Source organism: Symphodus melops (genome assembly GCF_947650265.1).
Source record: "Symphodus melops genome assembly, chromosome: 6".
Classification (NCBI taxonomy): Eukaryota; Metazoa; Chordata; class Actinopteri; order Labriformes; family Labridae; genus Symphodus; species Symphodus melops.
The window spans coordinates 14,432,242-14,452,989 of record NC_136696.1 but is presented as its reverse complement, the minus strand read 5'-3'; the positions used below and the strand labels follow the sequence as shown (position 1 = coordinate 14,452,989).

Below are 20,748 nucleotides of genomic sequence, written 5' to 3'. Positions count from 1 at the left end.
TTTTTCCTGTGTAATCTTTTCCTCATCAGTTTGAAATTGTCAGATATGTCAACAGTGAGTTCCAGTTTTATAAGAAAGTGATTGGTGTTGACCCATCAGTCATTTAAGAATAGTTTTTTTTAGTTCTGTGTGAGTCTAGATGGATGCACAGGGTGTGGACCTGTTGTTGCTGCCCTGTCCCATACCTGCTTCAAGGTATCTGCATGTTGTATGCCACTGAGTGGCAGCATCAGTGGAGCCCACGCCTGCGCACTGGTGGAGAAAGTCTTCTTTTTGCTATCCATGGTGTGGTGAGTAATTCAGCCATAATCCGCCTTTCTCCTCTCCCTCTTCTCTCCCCTCTCCTCTCCCCCTCTCCTGTGGTTCCATTCATATTCTAATCACAGCTTTCCCTTCTCCAGCTCTCAGGCACTCCATCAGAGCCCTCCCAGCCTCGGGCTTTGCACTTTTACTTCCCCCCCTTTGTGACCATTCCCTCTTCCAGAGGCACACCAAAAATAAGGTTTCCATCGTGAAAGTGAGAAAAAATAGGGGGAGAACTCCACCAGGAAAATTCACACTAGTGCAAATGTAAAAAATGTGGAGGATGTGAGGCTGGGCACACATGTTGACTCTGTAAGAAAAAGTTAGCACCAAGATGGTTTATGGATGAAAGGAGATGAGAACCGAATGGGGCAACAAGTGTCCTAGGGATGTAAAGTGGGAGTTAAAATGAGAAGGAGCAGCGCTTATGTAGGGATGTATGTTTATACGGAGCTCTGGGGTGCATAAAAACGTATTAAATGCCATAATGGAAGACGGGGAGGCCACAGTGTAAGGACTGCGTAGATCTAAGCCTCTTTTTTTTTTTTTTGGTTGGGAGGGAGCTTTTCTTATTCAAAACAGCCCCACAAAAGACTTCCAGTGAGCCTTGCCACATCCCCATCTGACTTGGGGCCATTCATCAGCCTTCCAAGCCTATCAATGACATGTCCCCATCAGGGCTCCTATAAAATCAGCCCCTTTCCCATGAAACATCAGCAAACATTTTGACGGGTCTGGCTTTCCCCCCGCTGGATTTCTGGAGTCTCTACCCCCCCTCCTCATCCTCTTTTCCTCCCTGCTTCCCACCTCCCCCCTTTCTCCTCCGCCAAGTCTACCCCTCTGTGGGCGAACCTCCTCAACATCTCCTGTGACGGGCAGTGGTCACAGAAACACAGAGCGAGCAAAGGGGTGAGCCGCTGAGGAGGGGAAAACGTGCACTAAGCCATTTTCTTGGAGGAGCCAGTGTCGTTGATGGGAAGAGGATGCATTGCGGGCTGCTGGAGGAGCCTGATATGGATTCCACAGGTCAGTCTTGTTAAACTCAGCCTGCTTTAAATTTGTTCAAAGAAATCTCACTTCTGTTGAGGAGCAGTGTGAGCTTCTGCTTCTGCTGGGAAACTTTCTGCTGTCATTACATGAACGTGTCCCGATATGTATCTTGTGTTTTAACTTGATATCTTTGGATTGACTTTTTAGTTTGCTGCAGAGTTTTTGTTTTATCATGAATGACTTTATTTGTGTTTATTTAATGGCTGCTTTTGTTAGAAAAGCAAAAGGTTTACTGATTGATAGAAAAGTCACAGAAAGCAGATGAATGGACCAGAGTTCTCCAGTATTGCCTCAACCAAGTAGCTTCTTGTAATTCTTTTTAATTATATATCAATTTAACCACTCAACAAAATCTCCGGTTTAAAAGTGAGGCAGACGCACATGCTGGTAAAATTTGAGGGTATTATGCACCTGCTCTTTTCTGCTTTCTTTTTTTTTTAATTTTGAGACAAAGATTTGATCAACTGAAGCGTTTACTGAACTTTCAAACTGACTTGAGATGTATGATATTTTGGTTTATTTTTGTTTTTCCAGACATTTGAAAAAGAAAAAAAAAATCTGACTGAAAGATTGAAAGAACAGATGAAGCAGCAGTTTCTTACTGATAAAAAGTGGTTCAGTTCACTTCAACTGATGAATTAAGATTTTTAGATAAAGGGAAAATAACCTTTTTAGTTTGTTGGAGCAGATAAGATAAGTGTAACTGTGAATATGTGTGGATAAATGAGTGAGCCTCCACTTTAGGTACTTATCAAATTTAATCCAATTATTTAGATCCCCAACTTATCTTTTGCCGTGTCAAATGAAGCTTTAGATCGGAGCCTCTGTGGAGAATAAGCTCCACTTCAGTGGTTTCACTTTTTAATTGTCAGGGTTTGCTTGTTTTAGCTTTTTTTTTGGTTGGCATTTTTTTAAGTAAACCAACAAATGCTGTGAAAGGATGGTGAGTCCGTGTCAGTTGAGTTTATTCAACCTTGAGACACATTCCCGGGTGTGTTTTTTATAAATTGTGTTTATGGCCTTATATCATTTGACTGTCTTGTAAAGAACTTAAAACCAGTCAGTGACATGAAACTGATCAAATGCATGCATACATTAAGAACATTCAAGAGTTACCTTCTGATTATATTGGTTATCTAGCACAACCTCCCCCCCCCCCTAAAAAAAAAAAAAAGAAAGAAAACGAAAAACTTATCTATGCTCAGAGGGCTCCAACACCTAAGTGTTTGTTCGTCTTCAGGAGTAAACAACTCAAACTTTTGAATCTCTCTGGCCTACACTAAGATAGTCCAGCCAACAGACTGTCCTATAACACATGCTATGTTAACTGCCCGAAGAAAAAAAAACAAGATTAACACAAGTTATTTAAAATATGATTTGGAGAACTTAAATGTTGATGTTGAAGTGAAACATGGTTAGGGCACTTACTTAAACACTGTTTGCACAGGAGTAAATATGCAGGGGTAGGTTGAGTACTTCCATATTGTTGAAATATAATATAGTGTTATTCTTGAAATTTGGGGAAAAAAATACAAATATTAAAAGACTTTGTTGATTTGTAATTGTTTGTGATAATATGAGGAAGCTTGTTAGAGAAATAGGAAATTAAACTATTTGGTTTTGCTTGTTCCAGTGAAACAGAAAATGTATTGATCTTTAATTTACTTCTTAATTAAATTGACCAGTTGTCAAATACTTTTCTTAAGAAACAAATGATTGAATTCAGAATGTATTTCCATTGAATGTATTAGGCTGTTTTAACATGAAAGCTTTGGGGTTTTGCTGCTGCTCGCTCACTAAAAGAACACCAGTTGAGCTATTTCTAAGTAGAAATTAAAAAAGGACAATGGCCTCTATTCCAGCAGACTGCTTCAGTAATGTTCACTGGCTCTTTTAAGCAAGTGTGTACGCTCGTACTCCCCTGGGAACAAAGCTGGAATCCTGCCGTCCTGGTGAAAACAGCTCAAATAGAGCCATGGACGCCACCACTGCCCATACAATCGATTGTTGTCAGCTCGGCCTGTCACATTAGTGACATTTAAAGTGTCCTCTATAGGCACTGATTTGCACTGTTTATGTAAATACAGCTTTGGTTCTTTTTTACTGAGAGACAAAATGAGTTCAAACCACAATGTTATTTTTTTATTATTCAGTTGCAACAGAATGAAAACAGAAAATCTGCCAAAAATGAGTTTTATTTGCCAAACAGCAGTTCAAACTACAACTGCAACTTTAAAATATTGTTCCCTAATTTCACAATCTTTTCTGCTTAAAAACATAAAATTCATCCAAAATCACCTTAAAAGGCATCCAATGAAACAGATTTGGAGGCAGGCTCATTTGCTTTTTCAAATACATTCTTGATTGTGGTGTAGTTTAACAAGTTCTTGTTTGATGAGTTATTTCATGTCCTTCAATTGATCATAGTCCTGTACCTTGTATCATATTTGTAAGGCGGTTCATTGCACATCATTTACTAACTTTACTGTGCTGCTGCTTGTTTTGGCAAGGACACTGTTGAAAGACATCTCAGCACACTATCTGGGTTATTTAAAGGTTAAATTGAATCTTTAAAAAAAATACACAACATCAAAAAAGAGTTTTATGTTGTAGTCCTTAGCATTGTGATAGTAGCTTTATATTTTTTCCCAGTCTTTGATCTGTGGTCCATTGTCTGGTTTTTTGTTTTTAGAGAGTTGGATTGAAAGATGTCTCAACGAGAGTGAGAGCAAGAGATACTCAAGTCACACGTCTCTGGGGAACATGTCCAACGACGAACGTAAGCAGATCAAACACTGTGACGCATGAACTGCACGCTTCCCTGAGGAACCCTGTGCACTGATACTGTGTGGTGCTTCCCCCACACAGTTTAAAAAAAGCTTAAAGATAATGTTTGTTTAGTATGATACATGTAACCCAGCCTAGCCTTTAGTTACTGAAATTATAACAATGAATATTAGTTTCACTTAGGTGTTGGGCACATAAACTTTCATTGGTGCCACATTCTTGGTGTCTATTTTCACTTAAATAACTTAATTTTGCCCTTAAATCGGAAATGTGTTGTTGCAGATGAAGAGAAAGAAAACAATAGAGCCTCTAAACCACACTCGACACCGGCTACTCTGGAATGGTGAGTTGTCTGAATTTTTCCTCTCTCTCTGACTCTCGTAGACAAAATAATAAGTGTGAGAAAAAGGAGTAAATTCAAAAATGTTCAACAAGTTGAAGTCAAACTACAAATGTCTTTCAAAAAAATGTAACAGAATGAAGTCAATCTTGTCAAACAAATAAAACCATGTAAAGATTTTTAAAAAATGTACTCCTCACTTTTTTTTACAATATCCTGGAAGCACACAGTTTGAATATGTTAGTGAAATCTGTTGGATTTTTTTTTGTTAATTAGCTTTAGTTCTGTTTTTTATAAAGATGACCAACACAGATGACAAAAATTACACTAGTGTTGTTTTTGGTCCTCTGAGAAAAGATAAGATTATTTTTTTTGCCATTGCTTAACACACACAAGTGACATCCTGATTTTGGGATGTTTTTATGTTTTTATTTTATATATATATAAAATTATATTTAAAACGTTTCTATTTTAGAGAATAAGAAGGAGAATTTTTAGGTGTTGAATTTGACTATTTCACATCTCAGTTTAGCTTCTGATCATGTTTACATTTGATCAGACTGTATGTCTTATTTGTCGTCACAAAGGAATTTGATTTTCAAACATGGACACATCTTTCATATCCCGTGCACACATAAAATACTAAGCCCACACATACTGTACCTCTACTTCATCTGTGCCTGCGTATTGCACAGTGCGGTGACGACTTCATGCCTTGAGTTTAGATTTTGTAAACCAGAAAAAAAAGGTTGAAACGGTCGTTTTGACCCATATTTGACATTTCTTTAAGACACTACAAGTGGTTTATACATTTATACTTCCACATTATAGATTAAACATGAGGAAATGTACTTGTGTTGAAGTGTTGTCTTTGAGAAATGAAGCTGATTCACTGAAAAACAGTATTTTTTGATGGCTTTCATGCAGAAGACAGTTCAGAGCTTTCTGAGTGTTTAAATGTTTGGACAGCTGCAGTGGTTTCAAATGTTTTCAAATAGAGTTGTAAAATCATAGTCAGAAATTCTCACTTTTTTTTTTTAACAAGATTTTTTTTGTCCTGAATCTGCTTGTTGAATTAAGCTTTTTTATATAAAAAAATGATGTCTAAGTGTAAGTCTTTATTGTGATTTTCTTTCATTAACATCAATTTTTTTAAAAATGATCTTGATATTTAAAAAGCAGCAGAAAAACAGTAAAATCTTAATCCCAAACAGAAAACGCTGTTCTAATGGTTTATTTAGTTGTACACTTATCATGTGATGAAATGTGATAATATGTTGGTGATCTATCTATTTAGTTAGCCAATAAATATGTCAGCATGTTTGTGAAGGAAAACCTTTAAAAAATTATTTACAGCAAAAATGTTCCAAGTTTGTTTCAAGTAAATTAATAAAGCTGATCAACTAAATTACCAAAGTGTACCACATATTAAATATAGTTCATGAAGCAGGATAGGACATAGAAAATAGCGTGTTTAGTGGTACCTTGAGTTATGTAATAAGCACTTGCAAAGATAAAATACTTTGTATTATGTCATTAAGTCTGATGTTTCCGAGAAGCTGAAAATGAATAAAAGGGGCTAAGGAAAGAGCCATGGGGGACGCCATGAATTAGAGGGACCTTATGTAACAATCGAGAGCGACATCATTCTTGATTCATTTGGAGACACTGACAGACACAATATGTAGAGGCAACTTTATTGCATAGAGCAATATGATTCAGTGTTTTTGATATTATTTTTATAACATATTAGATCATGGAAATGTAAGTACCGGTAGATCAAGAGATCAATTATTTATAATCAATTCAGTTATAGTAAAGTCAAAAAGTAGCCAAGTGTTTTAAAAAATGTGAACTAGTTCCAGGTTGATTTAAGGTGCATGCTGTTGGCTCTAATTTCAGTGCCAATTAAAGCTGATGCTTATACTATATATATATATATATATATATATAATTCACTGTCCATAAAATAAATCCAAAATAACACACTTACCCTCTGTAATTTATATCAACCAAAAAAAGCAAGAAAATATTTCAATACAGCAAAACAAATTGTTATATTTCTACTATTTTTCCCTTTTTTATTTCAGAAAAAGAGTGGAAATATAAGAATTTGGTGTGCTGTAATGAAATGCATGTACACTGCATATTAAGAGGTTTGTTTAAAGTTGTGATTTGTATCTTTAGATAAGCATATAAGCAAAGCTTTAACTTTCATACTGGGTATTCTTTTTGCACTGATAATTGCCATTTTCATTCACAGGCTAGAAGAGAACTATGAGATAGCTGAAGGAGTGTGTATCCCCCGAAGTGCCCTGTATATGCATTACCTAGACTTTAGCGAGAAGCACGATACTCAGCCTGTGAACGCAGCCAGCTTTGGAAAGGTAAGATTCAAACGTCAGTGAGGATGGAGTCATCTCATCATTTTCACACATCCAGTTTCTGTCCAAAATGTACCTAAGAATCTACAAATGTCTTTAAAACCCATGAAAGTTTAGTGTGAGTTAAGTAGGCAACATCTGTCGTCAGAGTCCTCCTGTAAGATCTTTGGTAAATGATGTAGTTAAATTATTCTTTAAAACAAGCTGAGTGCCCATCGTGAATATTGATAATATTCCCCTTTTGAAGGTTTTAATTTACATTTGCAGGGTGACGTACTCAGTAGAATAAGAATTAAAACAACACTGGGATGTCCCATCTCTAATAAAAGCCATAACCACAAATCAGCCATGAGTATGACTCTGATCATTTCATGCTTGGGTTGGTTTCTGTGGTGAAGCATCTCTGGCTACTGTTGAAGTAATATCATCATCAGCACAGTGTGAAGCAAGCAAAGCTCTGCGGCTGTTCACTGAACACATAACCCAAAGGAGATGTGCTTTCCTCTGTTCCCACAACCCCAAGAAGTTCCTCAGCCTTCCTACCCCCAGCCATCCTCTGTACCCTGGACTCCGGCCCCAGCCCCCCAACCCTGCCCACCCCCGCCCCTCTGCAGCTCCTGTCGGAAGATATTGAAAAAGAGAAGGGGCCTGGATTAATGTGTAATTAAAGGAAATTTGGAAGGGTGAGATGTTGCGGAATGTTAGATCAGTGGCTGGAGCGGTGTGGGGTGTCCTTTAGGAAGGCTTCATTGATTCAGGACAAAAAAACGAGAGAGGGCCCGGACTGCCTCCCTGTCTGCTCATTTATCAAGCGGGTCCTGACAGAAACTTCACAGCTTGGCCTCTTTTTTCATCCCACACAATAGAGAGCTACACTGTTTGCTAAAGTTTCTGCACCAGGAGCTGGACCAGGGAGCCAATCTCTTTGGACAAAAAGAGAGAGGAAAGGAAGAAGGAGAGAGAGGATGGTGGGAGGATAGATGAAGGGAGGCTGTTGCTAGAAAAAAAAAAAAAAAAAAAAAAAAGTAATAACCCTGAGTGTCATAAATGGAAGGCACTAATTTTCCCCTCATGTGACAGACTTTGGGCTGAAGATGGTGTACAAGTTCTGTACTTTCAGTTTAATGTATTTACTGTGTTGATTCTCAGTAAAACAATCCCTTTTCTGCTATATTGTAACTTCAGGTAGCCGTTTGAAACGATCTTTTATTTTATTTTATTTTTTCTCTTTTACTGTCAGGAGTCTCTTTCTGTAGTAACAGCCTGCTGATTACTTCTGCTTTTTCTCTGATGAATAGATCATAAGACAACAGTTTCCAGCATTAACTACCAGGAGACTGGGAACCAGAGGGCAGTCTAAGTAAGACTCAATCACACACACACCAAACCTTCACAAACCCTACAGACAAAACGAAACACAGCGTGAACAAACAGAAACACTTGGTAACAACACAAATGCTTAAATACCAAAGTTCCATATTTGTTTAATTTTATCAATCGAGTGCTTTTTTAATCCTGATACAAAGTTTTTGTTGCATTTTATATTTGTAAAAATTTGAAACATTTGGCTACATGGACATTTTGATGAGATATAAAAAAAGATGAACATAATTTGACACCATTTTAATTTAAACCAACAGTAATAATCAATCAATATAATCCATTCAGTGTTTTTTCTATAGAATGTATTTTCTTAATTATTTTTTTTTTTTTTGCGTTTTTTTCATTTAAATGTCTTTGTTTCCTATCGTCTCTCGTGATCCTTCTTTGTCCTTACACAATGCTATTCTCTTGTTCGACCTCAGGTACCATTACTACGGCATAGCGGTGAAAGAGACCTCTCAGTATTATGATGTGATGTACTCCAAAAAGGGAGCAGCGTGGGTGAACGAGACGGGGAAGAAAGAGGTCACGAAGCAGACAGTGGCGTATTCACCACGCTCCAAACTGGGGACACTCCTGCCAGAGTTTCCAAATGTCAAAGACCTAAATTTGCCTGCCAGCCTGCCAGAAGAGAGGGTAAACAGAAGTTTTAAAAGTCCAGCCTTACAACCCCTCCCTGCTCCTACCTCTTCTAAACCATCTCACCATCCCTGCGCCCCCTCTGACTCCAGCCTTTTATCTGCCCCGGGACCTTCTCTGGGTTTGCATTTAGAGAAGGACCTTGAGGATTTATATGCTGGCTCCTCACTAACTCTTAATCTTTTGGGGGAGATAATAAGATCTAGCATCGGACAAAGGACAGGCACTAGCTGTCCGGCTTTTAAAGAGGGGCCATGATTTTAAATGGTTTGTGTTCTGCTGATCTCTAAAGCATGCTTTATAGTTCTCCGCTCCAGCCCGGACCTGTTACATGTATTTATTGGTTCACATGCTTTGTACAAGATTTATTTTCTTGTTTTTCTACCACTTCTTTTTTTCAGTTTTCCAAAAAAGAAAAAAAAATGTTTTTTAAAGTTTGTTATTTAACAACATAAAAACTCAGCTGTTATCCACAGGTGTCTACTTTCATCATGATGTACAGAACGCACTGTCAGAGGATACTGGACACTGTTATAAGAGCCAACTTTGATGAGGCAAGGTTTCTTCTTTTGATCTTTACATTTTTACACATTAAAGTCTGTTTCAGCCAAAGTCAGAATTTATCTCATCAAAAACTTTCTTTGTGCGTAACTTATTTCTGCAGCTGAACCTTTTACGTTTGTAGTATTGAACATCGTTGTTTGTGTGGTGCTTTTAGGTGCAGAGCTTCTTGCTGCACTTCTGGCAGGGTATGCCCCCTCACATGCTCCCCGTCCTCGGCTCCCCCACTGTAGTGAATATAGTGGGTGTCTGTGACTCCATCCTCTACAAGGCCATCTCTGGGGTGCTGATGCCCACAGTCCTGCAAGCACTACCTGATAGGTGAGCACATGTTGTAACCTTCACTCTTTAAATGAGGAGATGTATGGCTGTGTGGCTAAAACTGGATAGGCTGGTGTGTGGTGTCGTCAAGGTCAGAGACAGTGTTTCCTTTTATCAGACATGGATGTTGTAACCTTGTCTGATTCAGCATACAAGAAACCCTCATATGATGTGAGAGGTTTAGGTCATTGTTTGAAGGGCTTGTGCAGCAGAAGTTTGATTATTTTTTGTGGGATGGGGAGAGGTTAGTTTGCACAAATTTTGAGTGTGCATGAAAGCTTCTTCAATAACAGGGTTATATGTAGTTCAATGAGTGAAGCAGGCTTTTTTTTGTTCTTACTAATCACATGCTGATTGAAATTACTAGTAAATTGAATGAACTGATGTTAAAAGTCACGCCTCTTTATGAGCTACAAAAGAGGGCAAGATCACGAGCATCAAAACGGAATAATTCCGCTAACTTACTCTATGTGTAATGCCTGAAACATCTGGTGGTGTCAGCACACTCCTGTAAATGAGACATCTTTTTTTTTTTTTTTTTTCAAAGAAAGCAGGATACGATTTTTATTTTCAAAAAATCATAAACAATAACATGAATGTAATAAACAAATACTGTTCCTGTTTTTTGTCACTCAAACAGTTTGACTCAGGTTATTCGAAAATTTGCCAAACAGCTTGATGAGTGGCTTAAAATAGCACTTCACGACCTCCCTGAAAACCTAAGGAACATCAAATTTGAACGTATGTATTCAATTTCCCTCTCATCCCATGTTGTTGTTGTTTTTTTTTTTTTTTGTTCGCAGAAAGTTTGAGTATGTCTCTTTTTTTTATTGTTTTCAGTGTCCAGGAGATTTTCTCAGATTCTCAAGCGGCAAACTTCATTAAACCACCTCTGTCAGGTTCGTTTCACGCACCGAATGTTTTCTTTAATAAAATCCATATGAACAAAGCCAGCTGATAAGGAACATGGGTATGCTTGTGTGAGTAATATTGTTGATTTATCTGTCCCCAGGCATCACGGACAGTGATAAACAGTGCTGACATCACCTTTCAAATGCTGGAGGACTGGAGGAATGTGGACTTGAACAGTATCACCAAGCAGACACTTTACACCATGGAGGACTCACAAGAGGAGCACAGGCAGCTTATCATCCACTGTAAGTCTAAACATTCAGGCTGATTCTACTCAAACACAAGCAGCGAACAGACAGAGAAATACACTCTACTTCTGAAGAAACAACACCCACAGAGACAGTAATTCCCACGACCGGTAGAGTCAAAGAACTAATGATGAAGATTAAAAGGTTAAACAAGTTTAGGTTGCTATGGACGAAAACACCCTGTGGAGCATCTCCGATTCACCCCCACCTCACTCCTGAAGAGGTCACAGGTCACAGATATGGAGTAGTTGATGTTTAAATGTGAAGTTTGAATTTATAACTAGACCTGTTCCCTCTGCTGTCACAGTATATCAAGAGTTTGACCGTCTACTGGAGGAGCAGTCTCCCATCGAGGCGTACATCGAGTGGTTGGACTCAATGGTGGACCGCTGTGTCGTCAAGGTCAGTACGCTATTCCTCCCCTTTAAATCATTGGTGTTAAAACCTTGTCAGTCTCTACATTTTGCTCAAGTTCCAGCAGTGGTTTTATTAAACGTTTGAAGTGTTTGTGCCGCACAAGTTTGATTATTTTGCCCTCAGGAGACAACTGCTGGTGCAGGCCACTCTGCTCTGTGCCTCTTTTTTTTCTCCTCACAGGCACTTACGTCGCAATCCTCCCAGTTAATGATGTCTTCAAGCTTCCCATTTGCGTCCATTATGTGCCAGATATTGGCTTGTAAAATTTGGTTGCCCTGGCAACGTCTTGGACTGGCCAGACAATAGTTCAATGGGAAGGCGTGTCCCCGGGGGCAAATTAAATAGTTGACTTGTTGACATGTTTTTCGTTCCTGTGGGTTAAGCCCCAACGCGGACCCAGGGGTTAATTCTACCCGGTATCCCGACCCTTCCCCCTCTTTTCTCATGGAAATGTTCTCTCTAGGTGGCAGGGAAGAGGCCCGGGTGTCTGAAGAAGGTGGCCCAACAGTTCCTGCTGATGTGGTCGTGTTTTGGTACCAGAGTCATCCGGGATATGACCCTCCACAGCGCTCCTAGCTTTGGTAAGCTGCTAATGCTTTGTCATCCTTCCTTAGTGCGACAGCAATACTGACTGAGTATACAAAGTGGATGTGTAATATCATTCAAGGACCCATACATAATAGGTCTGTTAAATTAACTTGAACTGTTGTGAACCACTTGTCAGACCAAAACAAAGTAAACAGACTAAATCTTTAAAGAGAACACTGGACCTTCCTGTTTCTTGAGTTAAAATCTATGAATGTAACTCAAATGTCTTTCTTTTATTGCTGTTTCATAACAGGCAGATTGAGTTGTTTGTAAAGCAAAATCTTTTAAATATTTTTATTAAGATTATTTAACACCAATGGACCAATGCTTATTCATAAAAAAAAATAACCTGAGCTGTGCAGCATGAATATAATCGTATATATTTTAGAATAACAAAAATGATGAATACCTACTCTTCAAAAGTTCTCACATTTGTCCCTGAAAAAAACCCCACTTCATATTTATTTCCTCTAACCTCCTTGGCAGTCAGAACTACTGCACAGTGGTAAACTGATTCAATACTAGAAGCTACATTTTTGAGGAAAAGAAAGTGAAATGGCTGCTGTAATAGCTTGTTGTGCATGACAGAAGTTAGCAACAAGTGAAGAGTTGTAAAAAAGAATGAAAAGAAAATGGCTGTGAATCTCAAAGACACAGCTGGTTGCGGTGTTTTGATAAAGCAGGTCTCTGTGCACAAACAACTAATTAACAAAAGCTGCTCCTCCCCTCTCCCGATGTGTTTGCCTGTCTTTTCCATTTTATTACTGGTCAGTAATACGCCCTGCTCCCCTGAATAGCCACAAGTGTTTATTATGCGCACGGCGGCAGCAGCAGTCGGCACAATGGCACAATTGTGACACTGCCTCACATGCCAAGGTCCCATCTTCTGTATGACCCTGGGTCAGCGGATATAGTTCTGGCACTGACTCTGCACACGGAAAAATTGCTCTTGGTTCTTGTTCTAATAACAGCAGCCGTCCTGTCAGCCTGCAGGATATGATGTCATCACTCAGATGCTTTTAGAAACTCTCCATGCTTAATAATCATCATTATGTATGTCCTTTTTTATTAACCTTTTAAATTAGTCACTTTGATCTTCCATGCCACCCTCCAGTGTTTGTTTTAAAATAATACCTCTCCATATCTGTGTGCGTGCAGGGTCCTTCCACCTGATCCACCTCATGTTTGATGATTATGTGCTTTACCTGCTGGAGTCCCTGCACTGCCAGGAGAGAGCCAATGAGCTCATGAGGGCCATGAAGGGGGAAGGCAGCACAGGTGAGACCACTACCTGGAGGCCAATCGAATTGTTTGTGATAGAGAAGCTGCAAAAACATCTTGTTCAGAAATGATGTTATTAAATAAGAAAAATGTCAGTGATAGAAAGATGTATTATCTTTTTTTTTTAATGGTCTGGTCGTTTTGGATTGTCAGTTGAGAAAACAAACGTTTTAAAGACATCGTGTTGGACCTTTACAAGCCAAATAAACAAAGAACAAACAATAAAAAAAAAAAAAAACTTTCTTACCGTAATAATTGTTAGGGCAAAATATTTTTTTATCAGCAAGAGAAAAAATCAGAAAACTTGCAATTTTTCTGTAATTGTAAGATTTAATCTTTAGAGATCACACTGAGACTGACATGAGTTTCTCTCTTAACCAGTGTGGTAAAGGTGTGATGTTTACCTACTGTACATCAAAATGTTTTAATCAAATCATAAGAAACCTATCCAAGACTTTATAATCGAGTAGATAATTACATGCCTTGATAACAAACGATATCACTGCAAAGCACTATCTTAAAGAACTAAGATGAAAGTAAAACATTCACAGTCCGTTTTCCTTTTCTTGATTCAGCTGCTATTATCACATTACTATGGTCACACAGAACATGAGCTTTGCCCTCATAAAGGTTTTTATACTTGAACATGTTTAGGCCGGACAGAAAAAGCGATAAACACTCTCAGTAAAGATATTTTTATTTATTATTATTTCATTTATGTTTTTATTTCATTTTTTTGCCTCCTCGCCCACAAACTGTTCGGATGACTCTTCTGCTCTTCCGAAACGGTCAGCAGAGAGAGAGGAGGAATTCAAGTTGACAGAAAACACCCCAACTTCCCCGTCTCCGACATCCTTCTCTCCTGCCCGCTCAGTCCACTCTGTTGGTGTTTCCTCGGCCAGTTCCCCCACAGCAGCCGTGTCCCCTGAGTACAATGGAGTCACCCCCACCACAGGTGAGCTGAGCCTCACATTCACATTCAGATACCTTCAACAAATAGAAGCACGTAGCTCCTCTGGGCCAACACGTGTGTCTCTGTGTGTGTACATGTGTCTGCCAGGCGCTGTTCAGTCATATACCTGGTCCCTTACATACACAGTGACAACAGCAGGCAGCTCCACTCCAGAGGCCAGCCAGCAGCTGTCCTGTATGAGGAACAGCGCTCCAGTCCCTCCTCCCTCCTCCGCCCACAGGATGCCTGTCTACACGCACAGAGAGGAGCATGGGTAATTATCATTTTAGGATCCAAATCAGATTTTCCAGACATTTTGGAAACTTTTTAAATTGGTTGGAAAACTTTATGAATGCGTTTTGACTTTCCTACTCTCTGCAGGTATACAGGTAGCTACAACTATGGCAGCTACACCAACCAGCATCCTCACTCCATCCAGAGCCAGTATCCAAGTCTGACCCACGAGTCAACAATCCCACCACCTCTCCACTACTCCACATACCACCGCTCGTCCGCACAGGTCAGTCCTCCTCACCTATAAGAGCTTATGTTAAAAGGTTCATTGAATATCAGTGTTTGTGAAGATATTTGCAATAAAATCACATCAGACAAATAACAGATAAACTGAGGTCAGAATATTTAGAAAACTTAAGCTAAAGTTGATGTAGGCTGTGTTTCTTTTAGAAATCTACGTCTGAGTTTGACTTTAGAATTGTTTGGCAAGAAAAAGACAAAATATGAACTCTTTTACAGAGTTCAGGAGTTTTCTGTAAACTGTACAGTGAAGTGTATTTTATGAGGCCATGTAAAATGCCATCAATAAAGTTCATAACTTGACAAAAATACAAAAAATGTCATGTGAAAGCAGCTGATGTCCATTATGAGGGAGGATAAGTTCAGTGTCACAAAAGTCAGAAAACAAATGGAGTGGGTACTTTGTTGAAATAATGTGTGAAAGTAAGCGTGTGTGTGTCTAACTGTAAGAGCATGTGTCCACAAGACAGAGCAATGTTAAACTCTGCGATGTTGGCAGTAGAAGGAGAATGACGAGTGTCAAAATATAATGTGGTCATATACATGATGATACATATATGAATGACAATACCACCACACCAGCCTTTTAAACACTGAACTGTTCTTTAAAGGAAATAATGAGAGATTTAAATATGAGACAAAATAAATATTAAGAAAAGAAGCCGTTTGTAACGTTGCAGCTTGTGTAGCGCCTGGTTTACTCTTTTGATGGTAATTTCCTGTCAAGGGCCCTCCAACTAGTGCTGGCTTTATAGTGGGAGGAGATCAGCCGGGCCTCAGTGGTAGCACGGTTTCTAAAAGTCCCAGAATCCCCCTCTAAACGCAGCGGAAGCAGGCAGTGAAAGGTGGCTTGGCTGGGCCAGGAGGGGCCCTCCTCTGTTACTCCTCTTTCCAGCTCTCAATAGTCTCTTCATGTGTGTTAGCGAGCAGCCACAGAGCGGGGAAAGGGGGCGTTTATTAAAATATTGTTATTCAATGGTGTCTTTTCTGCCCGTGAACAAGAGGCAGCTGAGCCGTCTGTTCTGCTCTCTGACCTGCACTGACTGTCTTTTTCCGTGCCGCGATCCCTCATAATGGGTGCTACTGTTGTGTTTATATATAGTGTGAAAAGGGAAAAGGGTCCTACTTCCACTTTTTTTTTGAAGCCTGTCTGAGATAAATGAGACACAAAGCCTCTGCTCTGTCCATGTTAGAGGCTGAGGGCGTAGGAGAGATGAACAGAAACAGTTGTCTGATCCCATCTGTTTAACAGGCAGATTTGTTTTAGCATGTTTGGGTTCAGTCACCACAGGCAACAAAAGTAACAGGAAAAAACACTTTTTCAGATGATTTCTAATTTTCATAAGTGGCTTAATTTTCTATTGTAACAACTGTAGTGCAACTCCTCCTTACAGGAAATTACAATCTGCAGGGTCAGTTAAGTCCCAGGACACAGGACTTCCATAACATCAAATGAGATATCGGCACGACAAAGCTACCTCTGAGGACACTGGGGTCAGGTCCTCTGCAGATCTTAAGATACTATCATTAAAATATCACATTTGGTTATTTTTAAATTGAGCTATTTTGAGGTATGCTGTAGCTCACCTGGTAGAGTCCAATGAGGTTGAAACCTTGCCAAGCGGTCAAGGTTTGATTCCAACCCTTTCTCTTTTTCCAAATCATCCCCTCACTGTCCTCCCCACTTTTACTTGCCAATAAATAAAAAAAGACCAAGAAAAAATATTAATCATGACATTGTGGATAGACCAGCATTTGGACTTTTATTAAAGATATAATTTGACACTTTAATTTAATATATTCTTTATCTTAAAGGATTGTATCTGCTCTCATAAACCTTTTAATTTATTGGAAGGTTTTAAAACCTAGCCTGTCCAAGGATAACAAAGTCTGCCTCAAAGCAGCTTGGAAGCGTTATTTACACATTATATGTTGTTTGCCTTCTCCATGTGAAAGCTTATTTTTCAAGGGGTTTTTTTCTGCCAAACTTTTTTCTTTTTTGGCACAGAGCTGTTCTTTACGCTCAGCGAAACTAAGCTTCAGCTGCAGCCTCATTTTTATTTAGAGATCTGAAAGACACATCCTTTTGCAACTCGTTAAAGGGAATACACATTTTAAGAATATATAATATAAAATTTTTCAGTTTCTGGTTGATTTAGAGAACTTGTATAAATAAATGGTTTTCGAAAAGACGCGGCAGTGTCCTGGGAGAAAAAGTCTTTCAATGATTAGATACTTCTCATGAAGTAAAGTTCAGTTGAAAAAGTCCCAACTTTAAACCAACCTTATGTTATCCGCAAAGAAAAACTTAATAATCCTTTAGACTCCCTTGCCTCATTAATAGTTTACTAGTTGTAGATTGCATTTACCAACCTGAAACTTTTGGCATGTACTCCATGTAATTTAGTTTGCACACATTACCCTGTTTAATATGTAACGGCCTATAAACCTTGACTGTACATTTGGCAATGATCTAATCATACAATGAGAATATGAGCAAACTGTCGAGTCAGTGAGAAAATTAATCTGAAACAATTACAATCAAGACACAAAAAGATGAATTGGCAATGAACTCTTCTTGAGGCTACATGTGTTAATTAGTTGGTTTTTGCTTGTCTCATTGATAAATAGATCTAACTTCTTTCTTCCTCTTTTTTTCACGTCAACAGTACCAGCTCAATGGCCAGATGTCTCGAATGGAGCCTTGCTTGATGGGCAGCACTCCTCGGTTGCACCCTGCGCCTGTCGCCCCCCGGTGGCCAGATGTGTCGCCAGCTAACAGCTGTTACACCAGCCCGCCTATGCATTCATCCCGCTATGCCACATCTGGGGACATGTACTCTCCGCTGGGTCCACGCAGGAACTCAGAGTATGAACACTCACAGCATTTCCCCGGCTTTGCCTACATCAATGGTGAAGCCACCACCGGCTGGGCCAAATAGCTGGAGGCCTTCCTGCTAAATTTATGGATGCAAAGTCTTTCAACACTTCCAATCATGTGCATCAAAAAAGGAGGAGCAGATAGTGGAGTATTCCAATGCAAGGTATTAGGAATGGTATGTAATGTTAAGAACGTACCAACAATGAGAAAATACTCCTGTGATTGTTGTGCAGTTTTTGCAGAGATTATATGAACTTTCTTCAACAATCAATGTTTTTGCACATTGGGGGTTAAAATATCTGTTCAAATCATGTAGATTGTCGAAACATGCAACAAAATCCTGAGTGCAGTGCTGGTCAATCCTTGCCTTTCTTTTAAGGAATGTACCCTTCTGCCAGTTTCCCTCGTCAGTCTCACAAGTGAGTGACCAGATCATCAGTCTGTTTTATGACTGCAGGATCAGTGTACTGGTAGCTGCCATTGAAGCCTTTACTAGTTCAGTGACACCACTTTCTCCTCCTGTTGCTCGGCACTGAACAGCATCTTGTTGTGGGCCCATCACAGCCCTTTTAGTTTACTGCAAGATGTAGATCAAATGTACTGCCTTAATGTTGTTTTGGGATGTCAGACAGACAGACAGACAGACAGACTGTTGCACAAAGCAAAACACTGAGACACAAAACTCCCTGAATGCTCTGTTCAGGTGTCATCACCTTAGATACTTTTTAATGATTGAATGCTGTGACTGAAAAACAACTGTGCGATATTATATATATATATATAAAGTATGTATTCTGTAACTTTGTAACATGGTGTATCTTTTATTTACTATGTTACAATTGTTACTTTGTTCTCTGTTTTGTATGGTTAGTAAAAGATGCATTAACCTAGGGTTGTGTGTTTTATGATGCACTCAAAGTTACTGAGGACCTATTACCCTATGGGTATTTATATAAAAGGGAAAATATCAAAGTGTACAGTAACATGAAGTCTAGTCACTTTTTGTAAATAAAAGCACTGGAAACTGTCTGTGGTAACTGTTAAACTATCACAGTGGAAACCTGATGTGAATGTGGGGAAAATAATGCCACATAAAGAAATTCAAAATTTACAACAGTGTGTTGTCTGTGTCAAGTTGTCTTTCTTATTTATTTCTGTCCTCAACAGTCCAGATTTAGAGTTCACTATTTCATACACTGGAATCTCTGAACATTTAGGAAAGTGTCAAAACATTCTTTATCTTATTTAAAATCATCCTTAATGTCAGCACTGGAGCTTTTGAATAGCTCTTGATTATATTCTGTTCTTTCCTCTACTGTCTGTTGTGGGGCAGCTGTCATAAAATGTTATGACTTTATTTTTTGTAAAATGCATAGTCTTTGTCCTAATGATTCCAGCAAAATATCCTGTTTATTTTTTGGTGTTTCAGGTTTTTTTTTTATCTGGGTCTTAACTCTCCGTGTGGTGATTGCATAGTGGGGGGGTTGGGCTGGTAACACAGGACTCACACAACAGAAAGAATTACATTTCTATAGAGAGTGTCCTGCTGTGCAGGGGTCATTGCACCTCAGTCCCGTAACCTTTGACCTCTGACCCCTGCTGAGGTTTGTGTTTATTGGAACATAGATCCTCTGTGTTGTCTCCACAAAATCATCCAGGATTCAACACTTTGAATACAGAAACCATGTTAACAGCAAGATAAAAAAAAAAGAAAAGAAAAAAAGGCGACCGACTAATGCGATTTAATCACCTGACCTTAGTGTCAATATCAATATCCGCTGAAGATTTCAGAAGGAGATTTGTGGTTGTCCGGACATCTCTGTCAGCTGTGTGTGTGCTGACAGATCAACAACACACGGCTAGTGGTAATAATAAGTACTAGCGTATAACAAAAAAAAACAAAATAATTTTTATTAAATAACACAACGAAATGTGACTGAATATAACTAATTCCTGTGAAATTTGAATAAAAACTGAATCTGATCACTACTATTCATTTGGAAAATATGACCATTTTGAATAAGATGTTAGCAACACATTACCAAAACCTTGGGACAGTGGCACCAAACGTTGTTAGATGCATAAAACAGTTTATAATCCAGATCCAGAAACACCTCAGTTTGAGGTCTGGTGAGTCTTTGAAATCATAAATACAGCTTCCTCCAGTTATCACAGTTCAAAAACCAGCATCTGTGACAGTATGGGAGTGTATTAGTGTACAGTACATGGGTTGCATATTGCATACTGCATATTTGTGAAGATACACACATATACACACTCACAAACACACAGACTCTACAACAACATGGCTTTGTTGTAAAAGAGTGGCCAGAGTGCATACCTGACTTGTCAACTACTAAAAATGTTTAGTGCATCACACAAAATACAACAAATGAGACACTTAACTGTTAAACAGCTGAAACCCTACATCAAGGAAACAAGTCAAATCATTCTACTTTGAAAATTACATAATACAATTACAGAACTGGTCTCCTCATTCTCTAAATGCCTCCCTCTAAAGGTGTTTTCAAGGGGGGGGGGGGGGAGAGAGAACTGTCCCAATAAAAATGTAAAGTGTTCCTGGCAACAAATTCAAAATGGGTTTATCCTTTTCCACGGTAATAGTTTTTGTTTTTACAAAGTTCATGTGTTGCTTCTTTGCTCTTTTCAGTCACATACAAAGTTTCAACGTTTTGCACCACATTATGTTTCTACAATATCTTACACTGTTTCCAAACGTCTTTGAAAAATATGATTGTATAATAAAAGCACAAGAACCTTTGACATGCTATATGAATTTCAAGCAACTTCCTTCATACAAGAAGTAGCATAATTAATTAAGTATTAGTAATTAAGGAGTATTACAGATTTTAATATAAATACACCTGTTCATTATTCCATGGGAATAAAATTGTACTTGTTGGCATTGGTGTGATACTTGTCCCCTTCCAAGACAGATACGGCAATATGAAGCAGTCAGGATACTTTTCATCAACAAGATTAAATACTAGTCAGGATTGAGGGCAAGCTGGGTAAATACATGACAATTCTTGACTAAAAAAACACTTTTTTCTACATTATTATACTGCAACAATAAACATGTTACATGGTTGTGAATACTTTTGTGAGGCACCATATCCTGATACCAGTTGACTATTAAAATGTGT

The 20,748-nt window shown here is 38.8% G+C and overlaps 1 protein-coding gene across 3 annotated transcripts; it reads left to right on the top strand.

The window, feature by feature from the left end:
* Positions 1 to 32: 32 nt before the first annotated feature.
* rfx4 (regulatory factor X, 4) lies at positions 33 to 18,840 on the top strand. Of its 3 annotated transcripts, none has more exons than XM_079345709.1 (19): positions 33 to 290; positions 402 to 1,329; positions 4,046 to 4,132; positions 4,423 to 4,483; positions 6,744 to 6,867; positions 8,163 to 8,224; positions 8,670 to 8,883; positions 9,363 to 9,440; positions 9,605 to 9,768; positions 10,409 to 10,509; positions 10,609 to 10,667; positions 10,781 to 10,925; positions 11,236 to 11,330; positions 11,809 to 11,926; positions 13,092 to 13,211; positions 14,011 to 14,169; positions 14,275 to 14,440; positions 14,548 to 14,686; positions 17,370 to 18,840. In XM_079345709.1, exons 2-19 carry the CDS (start codon positions 1,287 to 1,289, stop codon positions 17,640 to 17,642), a joined length of 2,208 nt encoding a protein of 735 aa, XP_079201835.1. In that variant the 5' UTR covers positions 33 to 290; positions 402 to 1,286; the 3' UTR covers positions 17,643 to 18,840. The 3 variants fall into 3 exon arrangements, with proteins under 3 accessions (XP_079201835.1, XP_079201834.1, XP_079201836.1); XM_079345708.1 differs by having other exon boundaries at positions 35 to 290; positions 14,008 to 14,169; positions 17,370 to 18,839; XM_079345710.1 differs by having other exon boundaries at positions 35 to 290; positions 14,008 to 14,169; positions 14,314 to 14,440; positions 17,370 to 18,838.
* Positions 18,841 to 20,748: the final 1,908 nt, after the last annotated feature.

What these genes read in the sequence shown, in the direction of transcription:
- rfx4 (XM_079345708.1), top strand. Translation starts at nt 1,287, where the DNA reads ATGCATTGCGGGCTGCTGGAGGAGCCTGATATGGATTCCACAG. An exon ending in CTGCAAGCACTACCTGATAG is followed by an intron (nt 9,769 to 10,408) that starts GTGAGCACATGT and finishes TCACTCAAACAG; the next exon opens with TTTGACTCAGGTTATTCGAA. An exon ending in ACCACCGCTCGTCCGCACAG is followed by an intron (nt 14,687 to 17,369) that starts GTCAGTCCTCCT and finishes TCACGTCAACAG; the next exon opens with TACCAGCTCAATGGCCAGAT.